At 59.4% G+C, this 13,129-nt stretch overlaps 1 protein-coding gene across 2 annotated transcripts; it reads right to left on the reverse strand.

Moving 5' to 3' along the window:
- Positions 1-448: 448 nt before the first annotated feature.
- On the reverse strand, positions 449-7,877 carry LOC121494171 (putative ubiquitin domain-containing protein TINCR). 2 transcript variants are annotated; one of them, XR_005988760.1, is made up of 3 exons: positions 7,490-7,877; positions 4,065-4,178; positions 449-3,216 (listed from the first exon to the last, which is right to left on the reverse strand). XR_005988760.1 is itself a non-coding variant. In XM_041760360.1 (2 exons), the coding sequence occupies exons 1-2, from the start codon at positions 7,747-7,749 to the stop codon at positions 6,092-6,094; spliced, it is 294 nt and encodes a 97-aa protein (XP_041616294.1). In that variant the 5' UTR covers positions 7,750-7,877; the 3' UTR covers positions 5,815-6,091. The 2 variants fall into 2 exon arrangements, 1 of the variants encoding a protein (XP_041616294.1); XM_041760360.1 differs by lacking the exons at positions 449-3,216; positions 4,065-4,178 and adding an exon at positions 5,815-6,125.
- Positions 7,878-13,129: the final 5,252 nt, after the last annotated feature.

Here is a 13,129-nt window from a genome sequence, read left to right on the forward strand (position 1 = left end):
GCCACCCAGGAGCCACCCCCACCTCCAGGACTCTGGGAGCTCAGGCCAGGTGGGCGGTGAGGCGGGAGGCAGGAGGCGGGAGGCAGGAGGCGGCCCCTCCCCAGGACGCCTTGGGCCCCAGCGAGAGCTGGTGGCTGCCAAGTCTCACTCGAAACTCCTTGCAGCCCAGACTTGCTCCCAGGGTGGAGCCAGGAGCCCCAATGAGAGAGAGGCCGGGTGTGGGTGGGGGTGTGGGTGGGGGCGGGCTGCCCCTTTGTTCAGGGCCCAGGGAGGGGAGGGTCCGGTTGGGGTCAGCCAGAACCTGAGTCCAGAGACAAGGTGTCCCTGCAGGAGCTCAGAGCTTGCACAAAGTCCTGGAGGGTGGGTGGCGGGGAGCAAGGGGTGGCCCAAAGCGCGCTCCCCTGGGCAGGGCGAGGACCCAAGGCCCAAGTTAGGGAGCTTGAACTGATTTCGTGTTGAGACACTTCATCTTTTATTTATATGCACTCATAGATGGCCCTTCTATACCTGGTCCCAACCAGGTGGTGACGTGACCCAGGGGTCCGAGGCAAGACTCACCAGGCTGGCAGGACCTACACCCTTCCCAGTTCCCTGAGTCAGGCCCGAGCCAGCGGGACGGGAAGCCCCAGGACCACAGAGCCCACAGGGAGGGGGTCGCTAGTGCTGGGGCCTTGAAGATCTAGGAGTGTGCCACGTGGAAAAGACCGGGAAGGGCATTGTGGGTAGCGAAGTGCATATGCCAAGGTGCGGAGGGGTGTCATAACCAGCTCAGTGGGCAGGGATGCTGCGGCCCTCAAGCAGCCGGGGCTGGACCATGGAGACATCTCGGGTAGCCGAAAACCAGAGGGAAGCGGAGCCTCCTCTTGGAGGATCAGAAATGACTGCACAAAGAAGGGGGGCATTGCAGCTGGGCCTTGCAGGATGAATAGGAGTTTGCCAGAGAAGGTAGGGCATGCGAACTGGCGGTGGCCAGAAGTCAAAGAGCATGCTGATGGGAGAAGCACCAGAAAGGAGGATGCGGGGAGCCCAGTCCCTCACGGTCAGATCTCTCCAGATCCAAGCTCGGGGCAGTCTGCTACTTGAGGCTGAAAAACTCCAGGATGGTTTCCCGGGGGCTCTGACAAGCCCTGCCAGGCCCGGAGCCCCAGCCCCTAAATCAAAGTCCCGACTGCTCTGGCCACTGTCCTCTCTCCTTCTTGGGTCACAGGCTCTGTCCGCTTTGCTCCCCTGGTGGGGACACCACTTTCTACCTGTGGCTCTGAGACCTCAGGCCAGACCTGCGCCTCCCTGTATCTCATCCGGAAAATGGGAGCACGCGTGTGCGAGCTACTTTCATCGCTTTTTGCGGCTTTTTGCGTTCGCCTCGGGACTAGGAGGCCTCCTGGGAACCAGGGAAGGAAGAAAAGCAGTGAAAGGAATAAAGGGAAGGAGGGGGAGGGAAATGGGAGGGAGGAGGGGGAAGGAGAGGCTGTGCCCTCCTCCTCCAGGCCGAGGCAGACAGCAACCGACAGGTCCAACATTATTATTTCAGAACACGCCTGGGCTGTCGTGGCTTAAGAAATGGGTGGTGATTTGCATGTGATTTGCATATTGTTTGTTAAATGTCAAAATGGCCTGAAAGGCTTCCCCTGCCCCCCATCCCCTACCCCCACCTTCAGTCAGGAAGCAGGAACCCCTCCCCTTCCTCCATCGGGGACCCCCGCGTGGGCTGGGACCCCTCAGTTCAGGGGCTGCTGGGGCAGCGGCCCAGGGAAGGCTGACCTTGGACACCCCATCTGTAAAATGGGCCAGAATCCCGGCCACCACCACGGGGCAGTTATCACTCAAGCCCAAGCCCGCAGAGGGGCAGGAGGCAGCCCAGGGTCTGGCCTTGGTAGGGACAGAGGAATGGAGCGGGGTGACCATCAAGAGACCCAAACCAGGCAGGAGGAGGGGTCGGGGCTTCTTTCCCCTTTGCGTGCCCTGCAAGCAGCTGAGGCCTCAGTTTACCTGCTTCAAAAGAGGGAATTAGAGGCCCTGCTCTAGGGGGAGCCCCAAGGAACGGGGCACTGGGGTCTCTGGTACGTGGTCTTGGACTGCCCACCAGGTGGTCGGAGGGACAGGCGGAGCCTGAGTCCCCCACACTACACCTCTGGCACCCCAAGGTCCCCGGGGCTTGTAGTCAATCTGTCACCCACCCGTCCACGCTCGGGGCCCTGCGGCCACCACTACTCTTAATTAAAACATTATTTCTTCGCAGACCCCCTGAGGCCCCTGCCTTGAGCCACCCAGCACCTGGACCGTGGACGTGGCCCTCTGGGGAGCCCACACACCCGCGCTTCCCCCAACACCCCCCCTCCCCCGGCTGCCCCGGGGTGGCCCTGTGCAGAGGGCCTGACCACAGGTGGCGCCAGGCAGGGGGCCCACGGGGGCCCAGCGCTCTACCTGGTGGGTCTTGTCCCCAGAGTCCCCACACACACCGCACAATCACCAGTCACCGTTAGTGCCTCATGGCCTTAGGGATACAGCTCCCCTGGCCCCGCCCACTTACCCAGAGCCCTTCAGACCCACCCAGGAGACCCCGTGCAGGGGAAAAAGCAGCGGGGTTCAGGGGATGAGGACACCGCCAACAGAGTGGGCACAGGCCCCCCGTGGGGAGGTGTCTGGGGCTGGGAGCATGCACCCTGTGATGCTGCAGAGCCAGAGGAGGGCTGGGGTCCGTGTCCCCACTGCAGTCATTGGAGATTTCATCAGTAATTGGCTGCACCCCCCCAAACCCCACCAGCCAAGGCTGTTCACAGTAGAGGGGGCTTGTGAGCCCCAAAGAGGACAAAGCGCTCACTGGCTGGTGAGGAGGGAGTCCCAGAAGACTTCCTGGAGGAGGCTGAATCCCAGGTGAGTCGGAGTGGCACAGAGGAGTGTGAAAGGTGCTTCAGGCCGGAGAGGGGGACACCTCCTGGGCACAGGTGTGGCCTCGAGCAAGCAAGTACGAGGTAGGAGGGATGGTGGCGCCGAGCTCGTCTCCTCTGTCATACCCTCTGGCTGCGCTGGGGAGCCCTCCGCGATGGCACGCTGGTTCCCACTGCAGACTGGCGCTCCAGGCCCCGCGGCAGGGAGCCAGGGCTTCGGGGTCACAGAGGCTCCCCGCCCCCCCCCGGGTCAGCGGCAGGTTGGATCGGAGGCAGCCGCTGGTCAGGCGCTCAGGCGGGTAATTCACGGACGCCCCGGAGCCCGGCACTTGCGAGGGCAGCAAGGAGGGAATAAAACGCGGTCAACTGGGCCGTGCAGGGGCCGGCTCCTGCGTCCCCGGACCCTGGGCCCTCCAGGGGGATAGCGAGGCCACGAGCTTGGGTTGGCCGATTGGAGCCATGTGGCCACGGCCTCAGGGACAGCAGGCAGAGTGCAAGGCGACCAAAGCGGCCAAGCAAAGCCCACTTCCCTTCCCAGGGGTGCAAAGAGGGTAACGGGGCGGGGCGGGGGGAGCGTTGCGCTGCCCAAATTTGCAGGGCGAGTCAGGGCAATGTCATTCCTGTTGGGGCCACACACGTTAGTCTGAAGGTAACTCAGAAGGTAAGGCCCGTGTCCTAACTCGAGGGGCAGGAATCCCGGAGGAGTGGAGTGGAGTGGGGTGAGAGTCAACAGAGGTGAGTCCCTTCTCTCTCTGGGCCTCAGTTTCCACTCTCTGTGGTCTTTATAATCTGTAAGGTCCCTTCTGCATTAGAAGTCCCAGAGATTTAGGGACGCCCAGGGGTCTCAACAGTTGAGTGGTTGCCTTTGGCTCAGGGCATGACCCCGGGGTCCTGGAATCGAATCCCGCATCGGGCTCTCTTCAGGGAGCCTGCTTCTCCCTCTGCCTGTCTCTGCCTCTCTCTGTGTCTCTCATGAATCAATTGATAAATCTTAAAAAAAAAAAAAAAAAAAAAAAAGAGTCCTAGAGACTTAGGGGCCCCTGGCTGGCTCAGTCGGTAGAGCACTCGACTCTGGATCTCAGGGTTGTGAGTTCAAGGTCCATGCTGCATGTAGAGATTACTTAAAAATTAAAAAAAAAAAAATCTTACCAAAAAAAAGAAGTACTAGAGACTTACCCAGAGTGAAGGCAGGGGTCCCAGGAGGCACCTCCAGAGGTGCCCCCAACCCCAGCCTGCTCCTCAGCCAGCACCCCGAGTCCCCTGGGTCATGGCTCCACCGCCTCCAACTACCTGAAGGACCGGGACACAAAGACACAGGTTACAGGCCAAACGCAACCCTCCCCTTGGAGCTCAAAGCCCTGATGGGCTCAGGGTCGGGCCAGTGCCTCACCTCCAGCCCTGACACCCTCGCGCCCTCACCTCCACGAACCATCCACTGAACCCGCGTTTACTGAGGACACGCTATGTGCCCCGCGCTGACCGGGGAAGCCAGGAGTGACAGCAGGGAATGCCCTCAGAAACGCCCTCGCAGAGCCTACAGTCTACGGGGTCTACGGGAGGAGATGGGGTAAAAATGTAATAAAACACCGGGAAGCAGGCTCCTGAGAAGTTCCGGGCCTGAGAAGTGGCCTGAGAAGTGCTCGGGAGAAAGATAAAGCAGGGGTGGGGGTGGGGCACGTTGGCAAGATGCAATTTTAAGCCGGGGGTAGTCTGGTAGTCCTGGGAGATTGCCCTGAGATAGTATCTGAGCAAAGGCCCAGAAAAAAAAAAGAGCTGAGGGAGGGAGGGAGGGAGGGAGGGAGGGAGGGAGGGAGGGAGGGAGCTGGGTGGAAAGCAGTTCCAGACAGATGGAACAGCCAGTGCAAAGGCCCGAGGCAGGACCCCGCCTAGACAGCTGGAAGAACAGTGAGGCGGCTCTATCCTAGTTCAGTCTCTGCCATCACTTACTGGGGACTCTGCCCTGGTCCCCGGGCTTCTGTCCCCAACCCTCCCACCCCCAGTCTGTCCTCCCCACAGTGGCCCCCAGAGAGCGCCTGTAAGCTCCAGAGTCCCGAGTCCCATCCTGCCTTCCTCGCCCACAGCCCAGGGCTCCCAGGTGCCTCAGGGTAAAAACCCAAATCCTCCTTTTGGCCCCCAAGACCCACCCTCCTCTCCTCCCTCTCTCCCCCTCACTCACTCTGCTCGGGTCACACACCCCTCCTCACTACCCCTAATACACCAGGCTTGGTCCTGCCCCAGGGCCTTTGCACAGACGGTGCCCTCTGCCCAGACCATTCTTCCCCCACATAACCACTTGGTTCCCTGCCTCACGTACAGTAGGACTTTGCTCAAACTGTCACCTTGTCAGTGAAGCTGTCCCTACAACCCTGTTTAAAATGACACCTCTCAGGGCACCCGGGTGGCTCAGTGGTTGGTTAACCATTGGACTCTTGGTTTCAGCTGGGATCATGGTCTTGGGATCTTGGGACTAAGCCCTGCAGCGGGCTCCGTGTTCAGTGTGGAATCCACTTGGGACTCCCATTCCCTCTCCCTCTGCTCCTCCCCACCACCCCACCCCACGTGCACACGCGCTGCTCTCTCTCTCTTTCTAAAATAAATGAATAAATCTTAAAAAAAAAAAAAAAAAGACAACTCTCGGGGACACCTGGGTGGCTCAGTCGGTTAAGCATCTGCCTTCGGCTCAGGTCAGGGATCCCAGGGTCCTGGGATCCAGCCCAGGCCAGGCTCTCTGCTCAGTGGGGAGCCTGCTTCTCCCCCTCCCTCTGCCCCCTGCTGCGCTCTCTCTCAAAGGAACAAATAAATAGATAGATCTTTAAAAAAAAAAAAATGACAACTCTCACCCCACCACTCCCAAATCATCCCTGAGGGCCTGGGGAGGCAGCTCTCCCACCCCACCCCCAGCCCCCAGGACGGGTTTCCGAGGCTCCCACTCTCAACGTCACCCCAAGCTTGCCAGATCAGACCTTAAGGGCCAAGCCCAGAGAGAGTGACCCCCAGAAGCTCTGGGGTTACACATCCTGGCTAGGGTCCAGCCCCTGCCCTACACCTCCAAGGTGGCATCTGTGGCTCTGGGACTGCCCCCTGCCCATCTCCACCAGCTCACTGTCCCTGTGGCCACCTACCGGCCTCCACCACTTCGCAGAGCTCTCCGGGCCTCCCCACGAGCTCTCTGCAGAGCCCTCCTGGGGCAGAGAGGTGTCCCCTCATGTGTCACCTCCGCCAGGGCTAGGAGCCTCTCTGGAAAGGTCACACGGCCAGGTCAGAGTGCGGGCAACAAGCATCAGGGCAGGACTGTGAGGATGGGAGCGGTGGCGAAGGAGACAGAAGGGATGAAGGGATGGGAAGGCCAAGAGACTCAGACACAGGGGTCCGTGCACGGAGAAGCCACAGGGACGCTACGGGCAGAGATGGAGAGACAGGAAGCGACCGGCAGCGCACCCCTGACAGAGGAAGGCACCGAGACAGGGGGACTGAGACAGAGGGACCGTAGAAGGGACTGGGCAGGTCGGGGGGGGGACAGAGCAAGGAAAAGGAATCAGGCAGGGGAGCCCCTGCCCAGGCCTCTCAGCACCTGGCTGTCTTCTGTCAGCTGCTTCCCAGAATAGCCTGAGCTCAAGCCCTGGGGACGCCCTGGTCCACCCTCCTGCCCCCATGTCACCCCATTTCCAGGACCTCCAACCTCCCTTCAGCTCGGCCCCACTTCCCACCAGGGACCACGGGCCCCAAGTGGGCCGCATTCCCACCTCGGACCACACCCTGGACCCCGGGCCAGGTTCCACTCTCCACCCTGGATCCCAGGAGGGCCCTCCTGCTTTCTCCCAGCGGGGGCCCACTCCCCACCCCAGACCCCGCCCTGGACCCCAGGGGGGCCTTCAAACCTTCCCCCAGCCTGCCCTATTCTCCACCCGGGACCCCAACCTGGCCCCACTCCCCACCCAGATCCCACCCCGGACCCCAGGGGGGCCTTCAAACCTTCCCCCAACCTGCCCTATTCTCCACCCGGGACCCCAACCGGGCCCCACTCCCCACCCAGGATCCCAGCCTAGGCCCCAGTCTTCACCCCGGACCCCAGCCGGGCCCCACTGCCCACCCCAGACCCCACGCCTGGCCCCAGGGGCGCCTTCCCCCAGCCTGCCCTATTCTCCACCTGGGACCCCAACCGGGCCCCACTCCCTACCCAGGATCCCAGCCCAGGCCCGTCTTCACCCCAAACCCCAGCCGGGCCCCACTGCCCACCCCAGCCCCCACCCCGGACCCCAGGGGCGCCTTCCCCCAGGCTGCCGCACTCCCCACCCCGGACCCCAGCCGGGCCCCACTGCCCACCCCAGCCCCCACCCCGGACCCCAGGGGCGCCTTCCCCCAGGCTGTCGCACTCCCCACCCGGACCCCAGCCGGGCCCCACTGCCCACCCCAGCCCCCACCCCGGACCCCAGGGGCGCCTTCCCCCAGGCTGCCGCACTCCCCACCCCACCCCAGCCGGGCCCCACTGCCCACCCCAGACCCCAGCCGGGCCCCAGGGGCGCCTTCCCCCAGCCTGCCGCACTCCCCACCCCACCCCAGCCGGGCCCCACTGCCCCTCGCCCCGGCCGGCCGGCGCCCACCTGGGGTCGCTGACCAGCAGCAGCACCGAGCCGTCCTGCAGGCGCACGTCGCGCACCGTCTGGTGGTCGTCCAGCCGCCGCGCGTTGTAGTAGAAGGTGCGCTTCCAGGAGCTCACGCCCTGGCCCACGAGCTGCGCGCGCAGGTCGCTGAGCGTGTCCCGCGGCCGCACGGTGAGCGGCAGCAGCAGCGCCTCGTCCGCCAGGTGCACCTTGATGTGGTAGCGCTTCCAGCGCGACAGGCCCCGCCGCAGCCCCTCCATGGCCCCGCGGCCCTGCCTCCGCGCCCGGCCCGGCCCTGCCTCCCTCCCCGGAGGGCGGGACGCGGCGGAGCCTCCCCTCCTGCGCCCGGGAAGGACGCGATGGGTCGGGATAGGGACGCGCGCGGTGCAGCGGCCGGTGGGAAGGGCCGGGCGGGCGAGGCGGAAGGGAGGAGACTGGCGGGCTATTTTAGACCCAGAGGAGGGCCAGGGGCGGCCTCTCCCGGGAGGTGGCGTTTGGACGAGGGAAGGACGCCCAGTGCGTGCGCCAGCCCCGGAACAGAACTGCAGGCGAGCGGGCGCGGCCAGTGCAAAGGCCCCGGGGCAGGCCCCCCGCCAGGCCTGCTGGAGGCCGGTGGCCGCCCGAGAGGGAGCAGGGGAGGGCGGGAGGTTACAAAGGCAGGTTGGAGGCAGGGAGAGAGACGCGGGCTTTCACCCCGAGGGAGGTGGGAGCCCTCCAAGGCTGTGGGCAGAGGAGGGAAGCAGGCTGAAGTTTATATTTGTTGCTCCTTATTTCCTTCAGGACACATTCAGCAAGCTCCCGCTCTGTGGCTGCGCCCGGCTGGGCAGTGCTGTGCACTGTGCACGGAGAAATGTCAGTCGAAGGCCACGCCCTCACAGGAGTCCTAGTTGGGGAGGTCAGGTCAGAGAGCAGGACAGGGACACTCCCAGCCTTACATGCTCAAGGCTTGAGAAGTAGGAGATCCCAGGCTGGGAAAGGCCGGTAGGTGGGGATGGCTTCCCAGATGGGTGGGCACTGGAGCTTGGGTTTGGCAGATGAGTAGGAGTTCAACACTCCCACCAAGGAGGCACCTGCCCACGATCACCAGCTCAGCCCAGGGTGTGCCTAATGGGGAAAAGCAGGAATGAAGACTTACTAGTAGCAGCCACGGGAGGTTGTGATCAGGGGATCTCCTTCCACCCCAATTCCTTGCTTGTCCTCTCCCACCCTTTCTTGGGCCCAGCCAGCCTCTCCAGTCACACTTACCCAAGAAGCCTTCCCTGATTGCTGCCTGTTCCTACTCACTGTCATACCTGCCAGAACAGGACTGACCAGTTCTGTGTATCTAGGATTCTTGCTTGACCTCAACGACCCTAAGTCTGTACTTAAAAGCCACTGGGCCCACTGGGAAGTCCTCCTCCTCCTCCTCCTCCTCCTCCTCCTCCTCCTGCTCCCGCACTGGCCGGGAGGGTAGAACGGAGGGAGGGAGGGAGGCCAGAGCAGGACGAGAGAGTGGCTCCAATCCTGACCCCGACCCTTGACAGTCCCTGATGAAGGAACCACCCTCCCTAGTCCTCGAGGTCCCCCTCTTGCCAGTGGGATTGTTAGGAGGACAAGTTGCTGCAGGCGAAGCACTTAGAATGTTCCTAAAGTGGAGTCACTCATTAATTGGTGATGCTGAGTAGTCACAGAGAAGTGCAATTTGACTCCACAAAGGAAAGCAGATAAAAACAAACAAAAGGCACTGACACTTTTCTCTCCCATTTTCCAAATGAGTAAACTGAGGCACAGAAGATGAGTGACTTCCCTAAGGATACGCCATGAAAAATGACAGAGCCAGACCCCAGCCATCATCAGATTTCAGATGCGGATTTTAGAAGTGACTAAAAGCCAGGAGCCTGGGTGGCTCAGTTGGTTAAGCATTGGGCCCTTGATGTCATCATCTCAGGTCATGATGTCAGGGTGGTGACAATGAGCCCCGAGTCAGGCTCTGCGCTGAGCATAGAGCCTGCTTAGGATTCTCTCTCTCCTCCACCCCTGCTGGTGCTCCCTCTCTCTCTCTTAAAAAAAAAAAAAAAAAGTAACTAAAAGCAAAATAAATTTTAGATGGTTCCCCACCCCCTGACCGAAGCTTCCTCCCCCATAAAAAAAAAAAAAAGACAGAAACTATAAAACTACTAGAATAAAACATGGGAGTTCAAAATAACAATCCCAGTGTGTTGAAGCATGACATTAAGCCCTAAAGCCTTTAATTAAGAGATTAGTAATTAACTGGGTACAAGTATAAAATTCCTGCACACACACACACACAGATACACAAATGCTAGAAGGTCAATAGACAAAGTTAGGGAAACTTTTTCCAAGACATGCTAGACAAAAAGCTGATTTCCTTAATATGTGAAAAGCTTCCAGAAATCAATAAGGACCAACGACCCAGTAGAAAAAGCAGCCAAAAGCACATACGGCTTGGGGAAATGGAAATACAAATGTCTCCTAAACACATGAAAGGAGCTTATTCTCACTCGTGCTAAGCTAAATATAAAATCAAACCACCGTAAAACACCCTTCTTAAAAACTAAATCCAGCAGGTTGCCTGAGATGAAAAGTTGGGTAATTCACCATGCTGCGGGGCCCCCGTTCTGGGGGAAGGGGCAGTCTCAGGCATCGGGGTTCAGGGTTGTGAAATGGCGTGATCTCTCCGAGAAGAGCTAGTGACACGAGAAGCCAGCTGTATCCCTCCCGGGAGGCTATCCACGCGCCCAGGGGTGGACGATGGCGCAAGTGCTGAGCCTCTTGCACGTCATCCCCAGCGAACTACGAGGCCGAGTGCGTGGAACAGAGTTGGGAAACTAAGGCCCGGGGAGGGGAAGCGCCAGAATGAGGGCGGGCTGGGGTGTACTCTTTCCAGGGCAGGTGCACGGGCTGGTTCTACCTGCAGATCCAGGTCCCGGCCGCCTCCCTTGTCAGCCCAAGGCAGGCCTCGTGCATCACACCCGCTGGTGTCTGGAACGGGTCCGAGCAAGGCCCGGGGACGCCGGGCTTCAGCACACCGAGGCCGAGCCGGCCACGCCGAGCCCGGTGAGTGCTGGGTGCCAGTTCCAATTAATTCGGACTTTCTCATTAAGCGGTTAGGAAAGCCAGGTGGCCGCGGGCGGTCGCCCTCCGCCTGGGCCACAGGATTAGAGGGATCATGGTTTCTGCCTCCAGACACTATATTATCTGTCGCGGGCAATTATGGAGACCCAGGCTGGTGGTGACAAGCTCGGCGAGTCCCTGAGCTCCGGAATCCGGGGAAGCCTCAGAGTCCTGGGATCGCCAACATTGTGGGCGCCTCCGCATGCCCGGCGTTCTGGACTCTCGGGGCATGTCCCCCTCCGAACGTTCTAGAGTCGGAGAGCCAGGGTTTAGGACGGAGAACAGCACATGTCACTTCTGGCCGTCTTGGGACAGAAGGCCCCGCAGGGAATTCGGAGAACGGGCGGGAAGCGGGAAGGGCGGGTGGTCAGAGGCAGAGGGGGCACCCGACGAGGGGGCCTGTGTCCCACCGACGCCGCGGGCCGTGGGAAGACTGGGCGGGCGCCCAGCTGGCGCTGACCTTGACATCGCAAAACTCTGGAATCACAGACGCTCTCGTGATGCGGAAAAGATTTCTTATCTAGTTTTATCCCCTCGGATCAGAGGTCTCTCGCACCGCAGCGCAGAGGCTGAATCCGGCTTGTTGGGCCGCGTGACCCGCGTGTGAAAAAAGAATTGGCGTGTGAGTGTTTCCAGGTAAGAAGTGGAGCTCCGGGGTGCTTGGGGGGCTCAGTCGGTGAAGCCTCTGCCTTGGGCTCAGGTCGTGATCCCGGGGTCCTGGGATCAAGCCCCACGTGGGGGGTCTGCTTCTCCCTCTCCATCTGCCTGCAGCTCCCCTGCTTGTGCTCTCTCTCTCTCCCTCTCTCTCTCTCTCTGTCAAATAAATAAATAAAATCTTTAAAAAAAGAAGAAGTCAGAGCTCCATTGGAGCCTTCATCCACGTAGCGGTTGTGGGCGCTCTGTGGCTGCGACGCGAGTTCTCCACAGTCCCCACCTGCTCCCATTCATGCCTTGACCCCTGAAGGGTGCGCTTGCTCTTACTGGACCCGTGGTAGTACTAACTTTTGTGGTTGTTGTTTTTTTTTTATATATTTTAATTATTTATTCATGAAAGAGGCAGAGACACAGGCAGAGGGAGAAGCCAGCTCCCTGCGAGGAGCCCAATGCCAGGTCTCGATCCCAGGACCCCGGGATCACGCGGAGCCAAAGGCAGATGCTCAACCACTGAGCCACCCAGGCGCCCCAGTACTAACTTTTGTATCCCTGTTTTATGACCAAGAAAGTGAGTCCTGGTGGCAGCTGCTTGCTGTTTGCCAAGATCCCCCACTCCGCCCCCAGGAGAGATGGGGGGGGGACCAAATGGACACTGCCTCCCTGCTTTATCCCACTGGGTCCCTGTCCCCAATTCTATGCAGTGGGATACTGTTGTTATCCCATTTCTCAGATGAGAATGGCTCAGAGAGGGAAAACCTGTCCCCCAAGCCCCACCAGGAGACAGGGGCAGACCCCCCTGGGACAGGGCAGGAGTGAACTAAGGGGAGCACTCGGGTCCCTCTGGACCTGGGGGGTAAGCAAAAAGGAAAATGTGGTGTAGGGATTGGAATAGCTTTGAGATGGGGATGGAAAGGAGTTCAGATTTTCTACTTAGAGCAATGGGGAGCTATTGGAAGGGTTTGAAGCAAGGGAGTGGCAAGATCTATTTTTTGTTAGAAAAGTCCCTCTGTGCTGAGTCTACCTCACAAGAGGGATACATTGATCCTTAGCCAAGAAAGGCCTTGTGTCAGGTGACTCTCTTCATAGCTACTACTTCTGGGGCCCCTGTCCCCCTCCAATGAAATTCCATAAGGAATTCATTGCAAAGTTGTATGGCCAATGAGGGCTCATGGTGGTCCCTGCTGGTAAACTGTGTTACTCAAGTCTATCTCAAGGAGCATCGGGTTCCTTGCAAGGAGCTGGCTTCTCCCTCTGCCTGTATCTCTGCCTCTCTCATGAATAAATAAATAAAATATATATATTAAAAAAAAAAACAGGGGATCCTTGGATGGCTCAGCCATTTCACACCTGCCTTTGGCCCAGGGCGCGATCCTGGAGACCCGGGATCGAATCCCACGTCAGGCTCCCGGTGCATGGAGCCTGCTTCTCCCTCTGCCTGTGTCTCTGCCTCTCTCTCTCTCTCACTGTGTGCCTATCATAAATAAAAAAAAAAAAAAAAAAAAAAAAACCCAGGGGATCCTTGGATGGCTCAGCCGTTTCGCACCTGCCTTTGGCCCAGGGTGCGATCCTGGAGTCCTGGGATCGAGTCCCATGTCAGGCTCCTGACATGAAGCCTGTTTCTCCCTCTACCTGTGTCTCTGCCTCTCTCTCGCTCTCTCTCTGTGTCTATCATGAATAAATAAATAAATATTTTTTAAAAAAAACAACCACAAAAGTTATTGAAAACAAAAATTGAAAAAAAAAAAACAAAAGCTATTTGTCACCGACATGTTCAAGAACGACATTCTTCATATATAAAGAGTCATTAGAAATAAATAAGAATAGAGCAGCCTATGCAAAGAACATGGATGCTATCTTGGATACACAGAAGAC

Source organism: Vulpes lagopus, chromosome 7 (assembly GCF_018345385.1).
Source record: "Vulpes lagopus strain Blue_001 chromosome 7, ASM1834538v1, whole genome shotgun sequence".
In the NCBI taxonomy this organism is placed as follows: Eukaryota; Metazoa; Chordata; class Mammalia; order Carnivora; family Canidae; genus Vulpes; species Vulpes lagopus.

Bases quoted from the DNA above. Each gene is read 5' to 3' on its own strand.
- LOC121494171 (XM_041760360.1), bottom strand. From the start codon at position 7,749: ATGGAGGGGCTGCGGCGGGGCCTGTCGCGCTGGAAGCGCTACCACATC. The intron at 6,126-7,489 runs GTGGGCGCCGGC...TGACCTTTCCAG, and splicing joins CTGCTGGTCAGCGACCCCAG to AGAGGCTCCTAGCCCTGGCG.